This window comes from Triticum urartu, chromosome 7A, assembly GCF_056163025.1.
Source record: "Triticum urartu cultivar PI428250 chromosome 7A, HENAU_Tu73, whole genome shotgun sequence".
Classification (NCBI taxonomy): Eukaryota; Viridiplantae; Streptophyta; class Magnoliopsida; order Poales; family Poaceae; genus Triticum; species Triticum urartu.
The window spans coordinates 695,621,598-695,643,639 of NC_141879.1; the positions used below are offsets into that span (position 1 = coordinate 695,621,598).

Below are 22,042 nucleotides of genomic sequence, written 5' to 3' on the forward strand. Positions count from 1 at the left end.
GTAAGAGATCCATGCAATCGACGGAGAGATACTTTCCTTCTTTTGCTACAAGGAGAGATACAGACAATTAGAAGAGAGATACTTTCCCTTTTCTAGAGGGCTAACAAGAGAATTATGAGGAATTAGAAGAAATGCACCTTACATTCTGGAATTTTATCAAAAAAATACACTTTATATAAAGGAACAGAGGGAGTATATTCTAAAATTGATCATCGAAAGTCGTTCTCCTTACTCAGGCGACCGTGGAGAAACCCTAGTCGCCGGTCTACACCATCTCATTTTGCCCCTCCTCTCCTTGTTGCCATCAAAGGTCTTCGTCGGAAAAGCTACCGCGGCATCCGGGAAAGGTTCTTTTTTACTGGGGAGGCATGTGACTGCTTGGTTGTGTTTAGAGGCGACGGTCAAGTCGTGGTGCCTCGCCGATGCAGAGCCGCCATCCAAATGCAGCAGTGGTGTGACAACAAGGTGGCCTCACTGGCATTTCGGTTGCTGTCAACCCATATTGGTATGGGAATTGAATATGACCGCGGATTTGTGCTATATGGAGCTGCTTCTTAATTATATGAAAGATTGTGTGTCGCAACTTGTTTCATGTTGGCATGAATGTTAAATTTTGGAAAGACGACATTTGTGTATTATGAAGCTCTTTTTGAAACTAAACCATGTGTGGGTCTATCAATTCTTGCCAAATTGGGAACCAAACATGATATGGGAGTCATTTCAATTTATAAATCCTTGTAGCAGCCAAATATGTTTTTTGCAATTGGATTTTCATTTCGACCAAAGGAAACCCTAACAGAGATTTCATTTCCTTTCTACCAAATGAAATGAAATGAGTGGTGCCAAACGAGATTACTGGAAAATTGATCAACTTTTGTGTCGATCGTGCCGCCGTACAGACTGACAAGTGCAATAGTTACAGACTGGCCAGAGGACCATGCTGCTGCTGCAAATTTGTTTGCACTTTTAGCTAATTACCCAGGGAATTTATCGTGCTTTTGGTCGGCTTTTGCAACATTGTGTTCGGCTTTATGGACGACTCGTAACAAGTTTATCGTCGAACATATTTTCCCTAACAAAGCAGGTGGTTGCTTATTCAAAATGATTGCTCACCTACAACAGTGGATTCCACTCGTTAAAGATGTGGATGCCAACGCCAACTCGATGATTATCTCCTAGATTTATGTGAATGCCGTCGCCCTCACCCAGTGTTTGTTAAATTGTGATCCAAATTATACCGTGTTGAACTAGACGTAGTACAACTGATGTGCGCCTTTGCGTTGACGTCGACAAGTACGAGTACAACTCGTTTACTTGTCCTTCAAAGACTTTCATGTATTGCCCTCATATATACTCATGTAGTCGCACCTAAAACGGTCTGTCGTCTCGTGTTTGTAATACTCCTTCTCATAGTGATTGCGTCTTCGTGCGTCCGTGGTTTTCTTTCGCAAGGGTTTCCACGTAAAAGTCCATGTCTCTTTCTCTCGTTTATTTTTCGTTATTATCTAACAAGTGGTATACAGAGCCAAGTTTACAGATACGAGATTGACACGAGAGAAGTTAGGGTTACGTGCGCCGCCGCGTCGTGACCAGGCGATCCGGCTTCGGATCCATTTCAGATACGCTGTACGAAGCCGAGTTCGAGGAGAAGGTGATCCGCGATCTTACTAGCGGCCGCCCTCGCGTTCTGCACGCAGCGTAGTCTGCTGCTGCTATTACTATGCCGAGTTGCCGCTGTCGGCTCCACGTACAGGATCAAGTCCAAAGGCTGTTTTTCGATCGTGACGTGGAGACAGGAATCAAATACTACTAGTACTCACGATTTTCAAGGTCTGGTTAATCTAGTAGCCTTGCTACTTCACGTGAAGGACAAGATCTGCTACTTCCTCACGAGGGACCGAGGAAACGTGTCACTTCAAGTTTTTCGTTCTTCGGTAGATTCGTCTGCTATGTCCACTGCCTATACTACCAGGTGCTATCTGTTTTAGTTTTTGATCCAAATATTAAATTCTGTCAAGAAATTTTCTACCGCCTTGTATTACTTTGTGTACACAGATTTATCTACTTATGGCATCCATGAAGTACGATTTTTCGCTGCTGGATCTGACACAAGGTTTACCCTATGGCAAGTCAAGATGCGGGCGTTGTTGGCACAGTTCGACTATGATGAAGCACTGGATAGTTTCGGGAAGATCAGAATTCAGGACTGGACTGATAAGGAGTTAAGGATTGATCGTAAGGCTTTGTCAAAAATTTAACTCCATTTGCATAATAATATTTTGCAGGAAGTTTTGAGCGAGAAAACTGCCGCCGCTCTATGGTTAAAACTGGAAGGGATTTGCATGACAAAAGATCTTACCAGCAAGATGTCTCTAAAGCAAAAATTATTCCTGCACAGGTTACCCGAGGAAGGTAATGTTTTGAATCATATTTCAGAATTTAAAGAGATCATATCTGATCTAGCTGCAATGAAGGTTAAGTATGAAGAGGAAGATACTGCTTTAATGTTACTTTGTTCACTGCCAAGTTCCTATACCAATTTTAGAGACACCATATTATACAGTCGTGATACTCTCACGCTTAATGAAGTTTATGAAGCTTTGAACTCTAATGAGAAGATGAAATTAATGGTGCCTCATGATGGTTCAAGTTCATCCCAAGCCAAAGGATTATCTGTTCGTGGCAGGGCAAAGGAGAAGAACTCCAATAATGGAAACAGATGCAAAAGTAAAAACGGCTATAGGGGCCGGTCGCAATCCAGAGACAAGAAGTATTGCAGGTATTGCAAGAGAGACGGGCATGACATCTCTGAGTGTTTCAAGTTGCAGAACGAGGAAAAGAGGAACAAACAAGGTGAAAATTCTGCTAACGTTGCTCGTGATGATAGTTCCGATGATGCTCTTGTCATTATTGCTGGATGTGCTGAGACCAATGATGAGTGGGTACTTGATACTGCATGTACTTTTTATATGTGCCCGCATAGAGATTGGTTTACTACTTTTGATTCCACTACTTCTGCTGGTTCCATTTTCGGTTTTGATAATTCACCATGCAAGATTGAAGGCATAGGTTCCGTTTGAATCAAGATGTTTGATGGTACAATCAGAACTTTGACAGATGTTCGGTATATTTCGAAGATGAAGAGAAATCTTATCTCTGTTAGTGCCCTTGATGCAAAGGGGTACAAGTATTCAGGTGGAGATAGTGTTTTGCAGGTCACCAAAGGCTCCCTTGTTGTGATGAAAGGTGACTTAAGTTCGACCAATGGTCTTTATTACCTTCGAGGTTCTACCGTTTCAGGTAACGCTACTCCAATTATTTCAAAGAATTTTGATTGTGATGCTGTTAACCTTTGGCATATGCGTCTTGGACATATGAGTGAACTTGGTTTGGCAGAGTTAAATAAGAGAGGTCTTCTTGATGGATATGAACCTGGTAAATTGAAATTTTATGAGCATTGTATCTTTGGCAAACACAAGAGGGTGAAGTTCAACACTTTGACTCACACAACTGAAGGTATTCTTGATTATGTGCATTCTGATTTATGGGGACCATCTCGCAAGAAGTCACTAGGTGGTGCAAGTTACATGCTGAAAATTATTGATGATTATTCGAGAAAAGTTTGGCCTTATTTCTTGAAGCATAAATATGAAGCATTCTCAGCATTTAAGGAGTGGAAGATTATGATTGAAAGGCAAACTGAAAGGAAGGTAAAAATACTTAGTATGGATAATGGTATGGAATTCTGTTCTAAGCAATTTAAGAATTATTGCAAGTCTGAAGGCATTGTCAGACATTACACTGTTCCTTATACTCCTCAAAAAAACGGTGTTGCTGAGCGTATGAACAGGACCATTATTTTCAGAGCCCGTTGCATGTTGTCCAATGCAGGTTTGCATAGGCGTTTTTGGGCTGAGGCTGCTTCCACTGCTTGTTATCTCATTAACCATTCACCATCTATTGCTCTTAATAAGAAAACTCCAATTGAGGTATGGTCTGGTTCACCTGCTGATTATTCACATTTGAGAGTTTTTGGTTGCACTGCTTATGCTCATGTTGATAATGGAAAGTTGGAGCCTAGGGCTGTTAAGTGCATCTTTCTTGGTTATAAGTCTGGTGTTAAAGGTTATAAATTATGGAATCCTGAAACCCAGAAGGTTGTTATTAGCAGAAATGTTATCTTTAATGAATAGCAGCCTATTATTCAGGAGCCTACTGTTCAGGTGGAGCATGTTACTGATTCAGGTGATACATCTGGTAATGAAATTGTTGATGCACATGATGAACCCGTCGTTAATGATGATAATGTCACTCCCACTCCAAATCAGCCTATTGTTCCGCCTAGTTGGAGTCTCGCACGTGACAGAGTTGGACGGGGTATTAATAAACCTGACAGGTTAATTGAAGAGTGCAATATTGTTTCTTTTGCTTTATCTGTTGCAGAAGAAATTGAAGGTAATGCTGAGCCTTATTCATATTCCGAGGCTATTATTTCTGGTGATAGTAATAAGTGGATGACTGCTATGCATGATGAGATGGAATCACTTGAAAAGAATGGCACTTGGGATTTAGTAAGATTACCTAGAGAGAAGAAACATATTCGTTGCAAGTGGGTTTTCAAGAGAAAAGAATGTGTTTCTCCTAATGATGAGACAAGATATAAAGCAAGGTTAGTTCCTAAAGGTTATAGCCAGATTCCAGGCATAGCTCTATTCGCACTTTACTCGGTATTGTTGCCATGCATGATCTTGAGCTTGAACAATTGGATGTTAAAATTGCATTCTTACATGGAGAATTAGAAGAGGATATTTATATGGAACAACCTGAAGGTTTTGTTATTCCTGGAAAAGAAAAGCTTGTCTGTAAGTTAGAGAATTCTCGTTATGGATTGTAGCAATCCCCTAGACAGTGGTACAAGAGATTTGACACCTGTATGCTCTCTCAAGGTTTCAAAAGGTCTAATTATGATAGTTGTGTTTATTTGAAAACTGCAAATGGTTCAACTATTTATTTGCTCCTTTATATTGATGATATGCTAATTGCTGCAAAGAGTATGTCAGAGATTAATGAACTAAAGAAGCAATTGAGTAATGAATTTGAGATGAAGGATTTGGGTGCAGCAAAGAAAATACTTGGCATGGAAATATCCAGAGATAGACCGTCTGGAAAAGTATATCTAAGTCGGAAGAGATATATTGATAAAGTTCTTCGTCATTTTAATATGCATAATGCCAAGCCAGTAAGTACTCCATTAGCTGCACATTTCAAATTATCATCAGCTTTATGTCCTAAGTCAGATGCAGATATTGAGTACATGTATAGAGTTCCCTATTCGAGTGCAGTTGGTTCACTTATGTATGCCATGGTTTGTTCTCGTCCAGATTTATCATATGCATTGAGTGTTGTCAGTAGATACATGGCTAATTGTGACGCCCCCGATTCAATCATACACTAATCATACATGCAAACGTGTACGATCAAGATCAGGGACTCACGGGAAGATATGACAACACAACTCTACAAATAAAATAAGTCATATAAGCATCATAATACAAGCCAGGGGCCTCGAAGGCTCGAATCAAGTGCTCGATCATAGACGAGTCAGCGGAAAAAACAATATCTGAGTACAGACATAAGTTAAATAAGTTGCCATAAGATGGCTAGCACAAACTAGGATACAGACCAAAAGAGGCGCATGCCTCCTGCCTGGGATCCTCCTAAACTACTCCTGGTCGTCGTCAGTGGCCTGCACGTAGTAGTAGGCACCTCCAGTGTAGTAGGAGTCGTCGTCGACGGTGGCGTCTGGTTCCTGGGCTCCGGCATCTGGTTGCGACAACCAAGTAGAAGGGAAAGGGGGAAAAGAGGGAGAAAAGCAACCGTGAGTACTCATCCAAAGCACTCGCAAGCAAGGAGCTACACTACATATGCATGGGTATATGTGTAAAGGACCATATCGGTGGACTGAACTGCAGAAGGCCAGAATAAGAGGGGGATAGTTAATCCCGTAGAATACTACGCTTCAGGCCCCCTCCATCTTGCAGCATGTAGAAGAGAGTAGATGGTAAGTTCACCAAGTAGCATCGCATAGCATAAACCTACCCGGCGATCCTCTCGTCGTCACCCTGTGTGAGAGCGATCACCGGGTTATATCTGGCACTTGGAAGGGTGTGTTTTATTAAGTATTCGGTTCTAGTTATCATAAGGTCAAGGTACAACTCCAAGTCGTCCTGTTACCGAAGATCACGGCTATTCGAATAGATAAACTTCCCTGCAGGGGTGCACCACATAACCCAACACGCTCGATCCCATTTGGCCGGACACACTTTTCTGGGTCATGCCCGGCCGCGGAAGATCAACACGTCGCAGCCCTACCTAGCCACAACAGAGAGGTCAGCACGCCGGTCTAAATCCTATGGCGCAGGGGTCTGGGCCCATCGCCCATTGCACACCTGCACATTGCGAACGCGGCCGGAAGCAGACCTAGCCCCCTTAATACAAGCGCGAGCTTACGGTCCATTGCAGCGCGCGCCGCTCAGTCGCTGACGTCACAAAGGCTTCGGCTGATACCACGACGTCGAGTGCCCATAACTGTTCCCGCGTAGTTGGTTAGTGCGTATAGGCCAGTGGCCAGACTCAGATCAAATACCAAGAACTCGTTAAGCGTGTTAATTGAAGTATCCGCGAACGCTGACGAGGGCCAGGCCCACCTCTCTCCTAGGTGGTCTCAACCTGCCCTGTCGCTCCGCCCCAAAGTAACAGTCGGGGGCCGTCGGGAACCCAGGCCCACCTCTACCGGGATGGAGCTACCTGCCCCTTCAGCCCCCATCTCCGAACAGTATCATAAGTAATGTAACAGTATAAAGTATATAGCATATGCCCGTGATCACCTCCCGAAGTGGTCACGACCCAGTAGTATAACATGGCAGACGGACAAGAGTGTAGGGCCACTGATGAAACACTAGCATCCTATTCTAAGCATTAGGATAGGAGGTAAAGGTATCAACAATTATAGCAACAATGACAGGCTATGCAGCAGAATAGGATTAACCGAAAGCAGTAACATGCTACACTACTCTAATGTAAGCAGTAGAGAGAAGGAATAGGCGATATCTGGTGATCAAGGGGGGCTTGCCTGGTTGCTCTGGCAAGGAGAGGTCGTCAACACCGTAGTCGTACTGGGTAGCAGCGGCGTCGGTCTCGGTGTCTAACGAGAGAAGAGGGGGAAGAAACAATAAATATAATGCAAACATAAGCATGACGATGGAAGACATGACAATGCGCGGTTGATACGTCTCCAACGTATCTATAATTTTTGATTGCTCCATGCTATATTATCTACTGTTTTGGACTATATTGGGCTTTATTTTCCACTTTTATATTATTTTTGGGACTAACCTATTAACCGGAGGCCCGGCCCAGAATTGTTGTTTTTTTGCCTATTTCAGTGTTTCGAAGAAACAGAATATCAAACGGAGTCCAAACAGAAAAATTCTTTTTGGAACGTGATTTTCTCACCGGATAAGACCTAGGAGACTTGGACCCTATGCCAAGGCATCGAAGAGGCGGTCACAAGGGTGGGCCCCCCCTAGGGCGCGCCCCCTGCCTCGTGGGCCCCTCGAAGCTCCACCGACGTACTTCTTCCTCCTATATATATATCCATGTACCCCCAAACGATCAGAACAGGAGCCAAAAACCTAATTCCACCGCCGCAACTTTCTGTATCGACGAGATCCCATCTTGGGGCCTGTTCCGGAGCTCCGCCGGAGAGGGCCGTCATCACGGAGGGCTTCTACATCATCATAGCCTCTCCGATGAAGTGTGAGTAGTTTACCTCAGACCTTCGGGTCCATAGTTATTAGCTAGATGGCTTCTTCTCTCTTTTTGGATCTCAATACAATGTTCTCCCCCTCTCTTATGGAGATCTATTTGATGTAATCTTCTTCTTTTTGCGGTGTGTTTGTTGAGACCGATGAATTGTGGGTTTATGATCAAGTCTATCTATGAATAATATTTGAATCTTCTCTGAATTCTTTTATGTATGATTGGTTACCTTTGCAAGTCTCTTCGAATTATCCGTTTGGTTTGGCCAACTAGATTGGTAGTTCTTGCCATGGGAGAAGTGCTTAGCTTTGGGTTCGATCTTGCGGTGTCCTTTCCCAGTGACAGAAGGGGCAGCAAGGCACGTATTGTATCGTTGTCATCGAGGATAACAAGATGGGGTTTATTTCATATTGCATGAATTTATCTCTCTACATCATGTCATCATGCTTAAAGCGTTACTCTGTTTTTAACTTAATACTCTAGATGCATGCTGGATAGCGGTCGATGAGTGGAGTAATAGTAGTAGATGCAGAATCGTTTCGATCTACTTGTCACGGACGTGATGCCTATATACATGATCATGCCTAGATATTCTCATAACTATGCTCAATTCTGTCAATTGCTCAATAGTAATTTGTTCACCCACCGTAGAATACTTATGCTCTCGAGAGAAGTCACTAGTGAAACCTATGGCCCCCGGGTCTATTCTCATCATATCAATCTCCATCACTTTACTTTTGCTTTGTTTTTACTTTGCCTTTTACTTTTCACTCTGCATCTTTATACCAAAAATACCAAAAATATTATCTATCAGATCTCACTTTTGTAAGTGACCGGGAAGGGATTGACAACCCCTAATCGCGTTGGTTGCGTTGAGCTCTTTGTGTTGTGTAGGTACGAGGGACTTGCGCGTGGCCTCCTACTGGATTGATACCTTGGTTCTTAAAAACTGAGGGAAATACTTATGCTACTCTGCTGCATCATCCTTTCCTCTTCGGGGAAAACCAACGCAAGCTCAAGAGGTAGCAAGAAGAATTTCTGGCGGGGAGTCTACGCAAAAAGTCAACATACCAAGTACCCATCACAATCCCTATCTCCCGCATTACATTAGTTGCCATTTGCCTCTCGTTTTCCTTTCCCCCACTTCACCCTTGCCGTTTTATTCGCCCTCTCTTTCCCCATCTCCTTCTCCTTCTCTTCCTCCATTTGCCTTTTTCTCGCTTGCCTTTTGTTTGCTCGTGTGTTGGATTGCTTGTTTGTCACGATGGCTCAAGATACCACCAAATTGTGTGACTTCACCAGTACCAACAATAGTGATTTCCTTTGCACTCCGATTGCTCCTCTTTCCAATACTGAATCTTGTGAAATAAATACTGCTTTGTTGAATCTTGTTATGAAAGATCAATTTGCCGGCCTTCCTAGTGAAGATGCCGCTACTCATCTGAATAGCTTCGTTGATTTATGTGATATGCAAAAGAAAAAAGATGTCGATAATGATGTCGTTAAATTGAAGCTATTTCCTTTTTCGCTTAGAGATCGTGCTAAAGCTTGGTTTTCGTCTTTGCCTAAAAATAGTATTGATTCTTGGAACAAGTGCAAAGATGCTTTTATCTCTAAGTATTTTCCTCCCGCTAAAATCATCTCTCTTAGAAACGATATTATGAATTTTAAGCAACTTGATCATGAACATGTTGCACAAGCTTGGGATAGAATGAAATTAATGATACGTAATTGCCCTACTCATGGTTTGAATTTGTGGATGATTATACAAAACTTTTATGCCGGATTGAATTTTGCTTCTAGAAATCTTTTAGATTCGGCCGCGGGAGGCACTTTTATGGAAATCACTTTAGGAGATGCTACTAAACTCCTAGATAATATTATGGTTAATTATTCTCAATGTCACACTGAAAGATCTTCTAATAAAAAAGTGCATGCGATAGAAGAAATCAATGTTTTGAGTGGAAATATGGATGAACTTATGAAATTATTTGCTACTAAGAGTGTTTCTTCTGATCTTAATGATATGCCTTTATCTACTTTGATTGAGAATAATAATGAATCTATTAATGTGAATTTTGTTGGTAGGAATAATTTTGGTAACAACGCGTATAGAGGGAATTTTAATCCTAGGCCTTATCCTAGTAATCCTTCTAATAATTATGGAAATTCCTACAACAACTCTTATGGAAATTTTAATAAGATGCTCTCTGAATTTGAGAATAGTGTTAAAGAGTTTATGAATTCACAAAAGAATTTTAATGCTTTGCTTGAAGAGAAATTGCTTAAAGTTGATGATTTGGCTAGGAACGTTGATAGAATTTCTCTTGAGGTTGATTCTTTAAAGTTTAGATCTATTCCTCCTAAGCATTATACCAATGAGTCTCTCAAAGCTATGAGAATTTCCATTGATGAGTGCAAGGAAATAACCGCTAGGATGCGTGCTACGAAAGATGCCTTTATTAAAGCGTGTTCTTCCAATTCCTATGAAAATCAAGATGAAGATCTAAAAGTTATTGATGTGTCCCCTATCAAATCTTTGTTTTGCAATATGAATCTTGATGAAACTGAATATGATCTTCCCTTACCTAGAAGGCGTTCTAAAAATTCGGAGTATTTAGATCTTTATGATGAAATTGATGAAAGTGGGATTGAAAGAAATAAAAATCTAGATGTTGCTAAACCCACTATATTGGATTTCAAGGAATTTAATTATGAAAGTTGCTCTTTGATTGATTGTATTTCCTTGTTGCAATCCGTGCTAAATTCTCCTCATGCTTATAGTCAAAAGAAAGCCTTCGCCGAACATATTGTTGATGCCTTGATGCAATCTTATGAAGAAAAACTTGAGTTGAAAGTTTCTATCCCTAGAAAACTCTATGATGAGTGGGAACCAACTATAAAAATTAAAATTAAAGATCACGAGTTTTATGCTTTGTGTGATTTGGGTGCTAGTGTCTCCACTATCCCCAAAACTTTGTGTGATTTGCTAGATTTCCATGATTTTGATGATTGCTCTATAAACTTGCATCTCGCGGATTCTACTATTAAGAAACCTATGGGAAGGATTAATGATGTTATTATTGTTTCTAATAGGAATTATGTGCCCGTAGATTTCATTGTTCTTGATATAGATTGCAATCCTTCTTGCCCTATTATTCTTGGTAGACCTTTCCTTAGAACGGTTGGTGCGATTATTGATATGAAGGAAGGGAATATTAGATTCCAATTTCCATTAAAAAAGGGCATGGAACACTTTCCAAGAAAGAAAATAAAATTGCCATATGAAACTATCATGAGAGCCACTTATGGATTGCCTTCCAAAGATGGCAATACCTAGATCTATCCTCGCTTTTATGCCTAGCTAGGGGCGTTAAACGATAGTGCTTGTTGGGAGGCAACCCAATTTATTTTCAGTTTTTTGTGTTTTTCTTATGTTAGGGAATAAATAACCCATCTACCTTCTGTTTGGATGTGGTTTTGTGTTTTAATTAGTGTTTGTGCCAAGCTAGACCTATTGGATCTTCTTGGATGATAGTTATTTGATCTTGCTGTAATTTCCAGAAACTTTGCGTTCAGTGCCCGAATTATTAAAAATCATCAGAAAGTGATATTGATTCTAATTGCTGCTGATCAATAAACAAATTGTCTAGGTCGTCTAATTTTGGTAGAAGTTTTTGGGTTCCAGAAGTTTGCGTTAGTTACAGATTACTACAGACTGTTCTGTTTTTGACAGATTCTGTTTTTCGTGTGTTGTTTGCTTATTTTGATGAATCTATGGTTAGTAAAATATGTTATAATCCATAGATAAGTTGGAATACAGTAGGTTTAACACCAATATAAATAAATAATGAGTTCATTACAGTACTTTGAAGTGGTCTTTTGTTTTCTTTCTCTAATGGAGCTCACGAGGTTTCTATTGAGTTTTGTGTTGTGAAGTTTTCAGGTTTTGGGTGAATTCTTTTGATGGGTTATGGAACAAGGAGTGGCAAGAGCCTAAGCTTGGGGATGCCCATGGCACCCCCAAGATAATCCAAGGACACCAAAAAGTCAAAGCTTGGGGATGCCCCGGAAGGCATCCCCTCTTTCGTCCACTTCCATCGGTAATTTACTTGGAGCTATATTTTTATTCACCAACATGATATGTGTTTTGCTTGGAGCGTCTTGTATTATTTGTGTCTTTGTTTGTTAGTGTGCCACAATCATCCTTGCTGTACACACCTTTTGAGAGAGCCATACATGAATTGGAATTTGATAGAATACTCTATGTGCTTCACTTATATCTTTTGAGCTATGTAGTTTTGCTCTATGTGCTTCACTTATATCTTTTGAGCGTTATAATTTTGCTCTATGTGCTTCACTTAGATCTTTTAGAGCATGGTGGTGGTTTGTTCTAAAGAAACTATTGATCTCTCATGCTTCACTTAAATTATTTTGAGAGTCTTAATAGCATGGTAATTCGCTTAATAATAACTTGCTTGGTGTTCAAGATTTGTGAATTTTTCTTTTGAGTGCGTTGAATACTAAGAGAATATTGAAGCATGATAATTGTTTTGAGGTATGGAGGTGATGATATTAGAGCCATGCTAGTTTAGTAGTTGTGAATTTAAAGAATACTTGTCTTAAAGTTTGTGATTCCCGTAGCATGCACGTATGGTGAACCGTTATGTGATGAAGTCGGAGCATGATTTATTTATTGATTGTCTTCCTTATGAGTGGCGGTCGGGGACGAGCGATGGTCTTTTCCTACCAATCTATCCCCCTAGGAGCATGCGCGTAATACTTTGCTTTGATAACTTCTAGATTTTTGCAATAAGTATACGAGTTCTTTATGACTAATGTTGAGTCCATGAATTATACGCATTTTTTCCCATCCTTCCATCATTGCTAGCCTCTCTAATACCACGCACCTTTCGCCAGTATCATACACCCACCATATACCTTCCTCAAAACAGCCACCTTACCTACCTATCATGGCATTTTCATAGCCATTCCAAGATATATTGCCATGCAACTTTCCACCGTTCCGTTTATTATGACACGCTCCATCATTGTCATATTGCTAGCATGATCATGTAGTTGACATCGTATTTGTGGCAAAAGCCACCGTTCATAATTCTTTCATACATGTCACTCTTGATTCATTGCATATCCGGGTACACCGCCGGAGGCATTCATATAGAGTCATATTTGTTCTGAGTATCGAGTTGTAATTGTTGAGTTGTAAGAAAAATAAAAGTGTGATGATCATCATTTTTTAGAGCATTATCCCAAGTGAGGAAAGGATGATGGAGACTATGATTCCCCCATAAGTCGGGATGAGACTCCGGACGAAAAATAAAAAAAGAAGAAGAAAAAAAGAGGCCATAAAAAAAGAGAAAAGGCCCAAATAAAAAAAATGAGAGATAAAGAGAGAAGGGACAATGTTACTATCCTTTTACCACACTTGTGCTTCAAAGTAGCACCATGATCTTCATTATAGAGAGTCTCTTGTTATGTCACTTTCATATACTAGTGGGAATTTTTCATTATAGAACTTGGCTTGTATATTCCAATGATGGGCTTCATCAAATTGCCCTAGGTCTTCGTGAGCAAGCGAGTTGGATGCACACCCACTTAGTTTCTTTTGATGAGCTTTCATATACTTATAGCTCTAGTGCATCCGTTGCATGGCAATCCCTACTCATTCACATTGATATCTATTGATGGGCATCTCCATAGCCCGTTGATACGCCTAGTTGATGTGAGACTATCTTCCCCTCTTTTTGTCTTCTCCACAACCACCATTCTATTCCACCTATAAGTGCTATATCCATGGCTCACGCTCATGTATTGCGTGAAGATCGAAAAAGTTTTGAAAAAGTTAGAGTATGAAACAATTGCTTGGCTTGTCATCGGGGTTGTGCATGATTTAAATACTTTGTGTGGTGAAGATAGAGCATAGCCAGACTATATGATTTTGTAGGGATAACTTTCTTTGGCCATGTTATTTTGAGAAGACATAATTGCTTTATTAGTATGCTTGAAGTATTGTTATTCTTTATGTCAATATGAACTTTTGTCTTGAATCTTTCGAATCTGAATTTTCATACCACAATTAAGAAATTTTGCATTGAAATTATGCCAAGTAGCACTCTGCATCAAAAATTCTCTTTTTATCATTTACCTACTCGAGGACGAGCAGGAATTAAGCTTGGGGATGCCTGATACGTCTCCAACGTATCTATAATTTTTGATTGCTCCATGCTATATTATCTACTGTTTTGGACTATATTGGGATTTATTTTCCACTTTTATATTATTTTTGGGACTAACCTATTAACCGGAGGCCCAGCCCAGAATTGCTGTTTTTTGCCTATTTCAGTGTTTCGAAGAAACAGAATATCAAACGGAGTCCAAACAGAAAAATCCTTTTTGGAACATGATTTTCTCACCGGATAAGACCCAGGAGACTTGGACCCTACGCCAAGGCATCGAAGAGGCGGTCACGAGGGTGGGGGCGCCCCCCTAGGGCGCGCCCCCAGCCTCGTGGGCCCCTCGAAGCTCCACCGACGTACTTCTTCCTCCTATATATATCCACGTACCCCCAAACGATCAGAACAGGAGCCAAAAACCTAATTCCACCACCGCAACTTTCTGTATCCACGAGATCCCATCTTGGGGCCTGTTCCGGAGCTCCGCCGGAGAGGGCCGTCATCACGGAGGGCTTCTACATCACCATAGCCTCTCCGATGAGGTGTGAGTAGTTTACCTCAGACCTTTGGGTCCATAATTATTAGCTAGATGGCGTCTTCTCTCTTTTTGGATCTCAATACAATGTTCTCCCCCTCTCTTGTGGAGATCTATTTGATGTAATCTTCTTCTTTTTGCGGTGTGTTTGTTGAGACCGATGAATTGTGGGTTTATGATCAAGTCTATCTATGAATAATATTTGAATCTTCTCTGAATTCTTTTATGTATGATTGGTTATCTTTGCAAGTCTCTTCGAATTATCCGTTTGGTTTGGCCAACTAGATTGGTAGTTCTTGCCATGGGAGAAGTGCTTAGCTTTGGGTTCGATCTTGCGGTGTCCTTTCCCAGTGACAGAAAGGGCAGCAAGGCACGTATTGTATCGTTGTCATCGAGGATAACAAGATGGGGTTTATTTCATATTGCATGAATTTATCTCTCTACATCATGTCATCATGCTTAAAGCGTTACTCTGTTTTTAACTTAATACTCTAGATGCATGCTGGATAGCGGTCGATGAGTGGAGTAATAGTAGTAGATGCAGAATCGTTTCGATCTACTTGTCACGGACGTGATGCCTATATACATGATCATGCCTAGATATTCTCATAACTATGCTCAATTCTGTCAATTGCTCAACAGTAATTTGTTCACCCACCGTAGAATACTTATGCTCTCGAGAGAAGCCACTAGTGAAACCTATGGCCCCCGGGTCTATTCTCATCATATCAATCTCCATCACTTTACTTTTCCTTTGTTTTTACTTTGCCTTTTACTTTTCACTTTGCATCTCTATACCAAAAATACCAAAAATAGTATCTATCGGATCTCACTTTCGTAAGTGACCATGAAGGGATTGACAACCCCTAATCGCGTTGGTTGCGTTGAGCTCTTTGTGTTGTTTAGGTACGAGGGACTTGCGCGTGGCCTCCTACTGGATTGATACCTTGGTTCTCAAAAACTGAGGGAAATACTTACGCTACTCTGCTGCATCATCCTTTCCTCTTCGGGGAAAACGAACGCAAGCTCAAGAGGTAGCAGCGGTGCTAGGTGTGCCGTAACGCGGTAGGAGGTGGTACCAGCGAAGGGTGGAAACATCCGGGAAAGTATCCCCAGTGTTTCACGTTTTCGGACAGGTGATCCGGAGGGGGAAGGTTGTAGGTTTGATATGCTAGGGACGCGTGGCGGACGAACGGGCTGCGTATCCGGATTCGTCTCGTCATTCTGAGCAACTTTCATGTACAAAGTTTTTTCATCTGAGCTACGGTTTATTTTCTATTAATTTTTTAAAGTTTTAAATCATTTTCTAATTTATTATTAAATTAATTCGAAATTAGTATTATTGCATCAGCATGACGTCAGCAGTCAACAAAGGTGTTGACTGGTCAAACTAACGTGAGGGTCCCGCATGTCATTGACTGATTAATTAACTAACAGTTAATTAGGTCAATTAATGATTAAATTAATCTATTTATGATTAATTAAATTAATTAGGGCTTTAATTAATTAATAAATTAATTTTAATAATTATTTATTAATTTACCTTTTTAACTAATTCTTTTTTTGTTCTGGGCGTGGGCCCACTGGTCACTGGCTCTGGGGGAGCCAAGCGGGCACTGGGCTAAGCAACTGCGGGTGAGCGGGCGACGGCCGCCGAGGCGCGGCGGGGCACCGGAGTTGGCCGCGGGGGCGGCGCAGGCTCGCGTGAGGGGGAGCGGAGCGGCGGGCACGTGCTGCAGCGGGCGTGCGAGGTAAGCAGCAGCGGGGAAGCGGGCGACAGGACGAGCGCACGTGGGCGGGGCACCGTAGGGTTGGCCGGGTGCGGCTGTCCGCGGGCGCCGGCGGGCGGCGGAGCCGAGCGCGGAGGAGAGGCAGGGCGCACAGGGGAGAGAGGAGAGGGGGAGCTCACAGGGGCGGTAGGGATTCGGGCAGCGGGGGTCGAGGAGGTCGTTGGGGACAACGTGCGGCGAGGAGACAGACCGGTGGGGAGGCTCCGGTGAAGTAGATCGACCGTGAGGTCGTGCGGTGGCCGTGGGCGGAGGCGAGGTCAAATGCGGCGAGGTGGCGCGTCGGGGGCAATGGACGACAGCGCGGTAGCGTCCAGAGGAGGACGGGGGAGCGCGGTGGCGGTCCGGGGGCGACGTGCGGCGGGATCAACGATGGGGTCGGGGGGTCGTTGCCTCGATCCAGAGGGAGTCGGGGGGAGGCAGAGAGAAGAGTGGGGAGTCGTGAGGGAAGTGGGGAGGAGATCGCTAGGGTTCGGTCGCCCCAGGGGGCTGTAGGCGCTGGCTGGGCCGGTACGACCGGGCTGGCAGAAGTGGCCAGCTGGGCCGGTTGGCCCAGTTGGGCCAGGGGCACTTTTCCTTCTCTTTTTCTTGTTGTTTTAGTTTTCTGTTTTCATTTTATTATTTTCTGCTTTATCCTATTTTCCAATTAACCTTAATTTTGTAAACTATATAATTAGTATCTAAATTAGTTCTTCTAAATATACTACTGCCACCAAAAGTTTGGTACCCAATTAATTTTAGTTAAAACATATTTACTATTTTAAAAGAATTAAATAATAGTCTAAGCCATAGTTTATTTATTTTAGAGCATTTAGCTACTTTATAAGAGTGTGATTTCTCCACCAATATTACCCATGATCTATTTGCTACTTTTTGAACATTTTATTATTTATTATTTGAAAACTTTTATTGTTTGCTTAATTTAGAATTTGAATTCGAATCGATTTCGAACTAACGCGAGATTAGCAACAATAACAGAGGTGACGTGGCATCTTTAGCAGAGGTTTACTGTAGCTTGATTATCCGGGCGTCACACTAATCTTGGAAAAGAGCATTGGAGAGCAGTTCAGTGGATTTTCAGATACCTGCGTGGTACTTCTAATGCTTATTTTTATAGTTTGGGAAAACTGGAGATGGACTTGTTGGTTTTATTGATTCTGATTTTGCTGGTGATTTGGATAAGAGAAGATCACTCACAGGTTATGTTTTCACCGTTGGTGGTTGTGCTGTGAGTTGGAGAGCAACTTTGCAGTCTATTGTGGCTTGTTCCACTACTGATGCCGAGTATATGGCTATTTCTAGTTGAGAGGTTTGTACACTGAGCTTTGTGGAGATTCATCTTGCCCTACCATATTTCCTGACAGTCAAAGTGCCATATATCTTACAAAGAATCCAATGTATCATGAGAGGACAAAGCACATTGATGTCAGATTTTATTATATTCGAGATGTTGTTGCTGAAGGCGATTTGAAGGTATGCAAGATAAATACTCATGATAATCCTGCTGATATGACGACAAAGCCAGTTCCGACCAATAAGTTTGAGCTTTGCTCAGGCTTAGTTGGTATTTCTCACTAGTCCTATGGACTTTGACGCACAAGGTGTTTATACTGATTTGGATGGAGTTATTCACTTTGTTCGACTACTGAAGGGAATTTGGATCAAGGTGGAGATTGTTAAATTGTGATCCAAATTATACCGTGTTGGACTAGACGTAGTACAACTGGTGTGGGTCTTTGCGTTGACGTCGACGCGTACGAGCACAACTCGTTTACTTGTCCTCCAAGGACTCTCATGTATTGCCCTCATATATACACCATGTAGTCGCACCTAAGACGGCATGTTGTTCGTGCTTGTAATACTCCTCCTTATAGTGATTGCGCCTTCGTGCGTCCGTAGTTTTCTCCCGCAAGGATTTCCACGTAAAAATCCATTTCTCGCTGTCTCTTTTTTTCTCGTTATTATCTAACAGTGTTCTTATGTGGCCCTGCCTAGCTAGTTACCCTTCTCTATGATTTTGGGAGGCCTACCTGTCATTCCCGCGGATTGTTCCTTTGGTTTGTATCAAGCCTGTTGTACCTTTACTTTGTTCTCGAACCTGCTTGTCATTTCTGGGATGGCATTTGTCGTGATGGGTTAATCTATAAAATTGAGCTAATGAATTTTCTCTAAAAAAACAAACAGCCTACATCGGACCAGTTCTCGGTGAAGAGGTTGTAATTACTCCTTTAAAAGATATGTTGAAGTACCTCCCTCACTCCAACAAACAGCCTACATCGGACTTGGGTGAGTGAGGGACTGCAACATCCAAACAACATTTCTCCTCGAAGCTGATGGTTAGGATGGGCTCTAGTGGTGGTGTGGAAGGGAATTGACCTTCAGTTGCCCGGCGGATTAAGGCAGAGCCGATTCCCCACACAGCTTTAGAAGCTCGGGCCCGATCTGCAATACAGTAGCCATGACCACATGGATTGTCGGACCCTCTGACGACAGACGACGATGTCCAGGCCCTAGCATGAGGCGTTAAATGGCCATGAAGCCCCACGCCCCTCTTGTCCACAAAGCCGATATCAGCCACAACGAGAGGGCGGGATACATGAGATGTTTGCAACACAGGTGGCACCAAGGCGAGCCTACCTAGTGCAATCTTAGCTCGCTCCAGAAAACTCCCAATTTGTAGCATCCAACCTCGCATGGAGTCAACGACGTCACATAGAGGTTGGACCGCCTCATTGAGCCGAAAGGAAACCATGCCGAGGAGCTCATAGCATAGCAGCGCATACACCGCAGCAGAGGCCGGCGGCAGCGGCAGCCAGAGATGGCCCGGAAGGAACTTTTTTGGCGGCAGCTAGGTTTCGCTTCTGTGTCGCGAGGGGGGTGACGCAGGGAGCGCCGGTTTACCCCTGGGTTACACTGCTTTAGGTTGTTACACTAGAAATCTTATTCAAGGAGAACTTGTTTTCATAATCTAGGAAAGTTGTTTGGGCCCGCTAAAGGCTCATCTTGCATGCACTCAATTCAGTCCACCATGGCGTCGAAGCGTAGTTGCGGAATGTTACTATCATTTCTTGAAACACTGGCATATTTTAACAAACAAAATGAGAAAAGTGGAATGGCATACGAAGATATTGCTATGACTTTACAAAATAAGCGTTGCTCATCACAGGGACTCAATAGCTTGATGTTAGTTGCATGAGCATCCAAACTGAACTTTATCCCAAATGAAAGAAAATAACTACATACTACAATTTGTTGACTACATACAGAAATAATGTATATGTAGCTCTGCGATCGTATGTTCTGAAAGCGAGCACACAATTCCAGCTTGCTTCAGCTAACGGCAACTGCATCAAAATCTTAAACCTAACGCTAAAGGGAATGCCATCAAAATCTTAAACCTTAAGCAAGAACGATAAGTACTGTAGGCAATGGAAGCATAAATCACCATGTACTTTAGTTATTATCCTTTGTACTGCAAGCATATCGAACTAATCCGACTTATTCTGGTTAATACGGTTATGTATTCTAGTTGTGCGACCACATACAGTTCGAATCCCCATACAGTTTCACTCAACTTGCTGCCAGCGCTCAAAAGAATATAGACAAGATTCTCGAGACTATCAACATCCACAAAAAAAGAAGGGAATCTCACACAATTGTAGCAACATACAGCCTATAATATCATTCAAACTTGCCGTCGTAGCTCAGAAGAAATACCCAACATTACGAATATCCAACAAGAACTTGAAATAATGATAGGTAAGCCAGGCAAGGAGTATTCTTCTGCAACTACTAATTAAGCACACATGATGTAGTCGATGAAGGGCATGCCAGTGTAACAGGCTTGTAATTACCAACATTTATGTATCACCATTAATTCCATCGTTATTCAGCCATACTCGAGTTTACTCTAGTCTTCTTCTGAGGAGGTTTCATGATGGTCGTTTTTTCACGTGCAATCTTGAACCACTCCCGCGCTTCGACCAAGAGGGTCGGGAAACTCTGCATCAAATGGAGGTACTCACCAGACGTCGCGGCCATCTTGAAATTGTCACCATCGGCAAGGAAATCAAAGCACCGAGCTTTGAGTTTGGGGCAGACGTGGTCCTCCGCGAGCTCCAGCATTGAGACCACACTGTCTATGGTGATACCGTTGCCGCATAGCTTGTCCTCACAGATCATCTTCAGCTCCTCCATCCCATACCTATCAGCGGCTACAAGCAGACGCTGGTACTGTGCCATGGTGGACGTGAAATCAGCGGCTACAAGCAGACGCCTATCAACATGGCGACTACCATCATTTTCGCCGGCATCGGGTAGCGAACCATGATACATGTAATGGAGCAAAGATCGGAAGGTGGAGGCCTCCATGTCTTGGATGGTGATCGAAGTCATCTTGCTTTCGGCCATCGGGCCATAGAGCTGCGCTCTTAAGACGGGCGATCGGGCCGCGAGCACCAAGCGATGTGCGTTGAAGCTCTCCCCGCCGACGTCAAAGGAAACATCAGTGAGGTCTTGTTTACCAAGCATGATGGCCAGATCATGACCCAGACCCGGTGGTGAAGCCGGAGGTGTCCAGTTTTTTTCCCAGCTGATGTCAACGGAGCACAGCGCCTGGAAGTAGTCGTCCACCACACAGTTGGCCATGAGATCATCCCTCTCTACCAGCAGGATGTAAGCAGCTCCTTTTTCCGTGAACGCAGGGATGGGCGCGCTGTTGAATCCCACTGTCCGCACGGAAGGCGCCGGTGAGCCTGTTTTGTCGAGTAAAACCATGTGCGTCGACATCTTGGTAGCGCTCTCTATGACGGGGTACTCAGCCAACACGCTGAGAACCAGGATGATGCCGCTTCCATGAGAATACGCAACGCATTTGCATCCAGCCACGACGGTCGTCGCCAACAGAGGGCCAACCTCGGGCGGCACGAATCTTACCCGGAACAGGAAGCGGTGGCTGTTTCTTGTGGGGATTGTGTGGCACGAACCTTTGGCCATGATTGAGTTCGATCGACTGGGGAACCACCGGAAGCTGTAGGCGATCGGCGGCGACCAAACCTGTAATATGTTGAGAATTAGGGATCTGTTCCCGTGGGGTTTTAAGGGGAGTATCGCAGGCAGCCGCCGCTCGTACCGAAGCCGTACCAAGCGCGAGATTGCAGTGCCGCTAGGGTTGGGACTCTCTAGTTTTTTCGTCTTCGTTTTTTTTCCTTCCCTTTAGAGGGACAAGTACACGTTAATATTAGGAAGGCAATTAATTGCAGTTTGATATTAGGACTTCGATTGTACTTTGTTTAAAAAAATAGGACGACGATAACTGCCACACGTGTGGGCGTTAAGGGGTCTGCCCACACATTTTGTGTGGTGTCTAAGAGGATCAGCCCACACGCCTACGTGTGGGCAAAAGAACTAGCGCCCACACGCCTTTTTTTTCCTTGCGGTCCCTCTCTCACACTCCTACGTGTGGGCAAAATGCATAACGCCCATACGACCTCTCTTAGCCACCTACCTCACGGTCCCGCACGCCCCGCATGACAGTCACCACGCGTCCCCGCAGTTGCCATGGTCCGGACCCTCTTCAATGTCCGTTTAACTGCAGTTGCCATGGTTGCTCAACTGCAGTTGCCATCTCAGGTCAAGTGCCAGATGCCATTTTGGACAACTGCAGTTGTTGCCATGTATGGTCTGGTTTACTCTAGTTGCCATGA

General features: G+C 43.0%; 1 protein-coding gene across 1 annotated transcript in view; it reads right to left on the reverse strand.

Annotated features, from left to right (window-relative positions):
* The window catches only part of LOC147961658 (uncharacterized), a 62,346-nt gene extending 41,014 nt beyond the window's left edge, over positions 1-21,332 (reverse strand). The window contains exons 1-2 of the mRNA XM_087533890.1: positions 20,247-21,332; positions 5,008-5,017 (exon numbers count right to left, since the gene is read on the reverse strand). Coding sequence (XP_087390016.1) covers positions 5,008-5,017; positions 20,247-21,332 — 1,096 coding nt within the window. The remainder of the gene's footprint in view (positions 1-5,007; positions 5,018-20,246) is intronic.
* Positions 21,333-22,042: the final 710 nt, after the last annotated feature.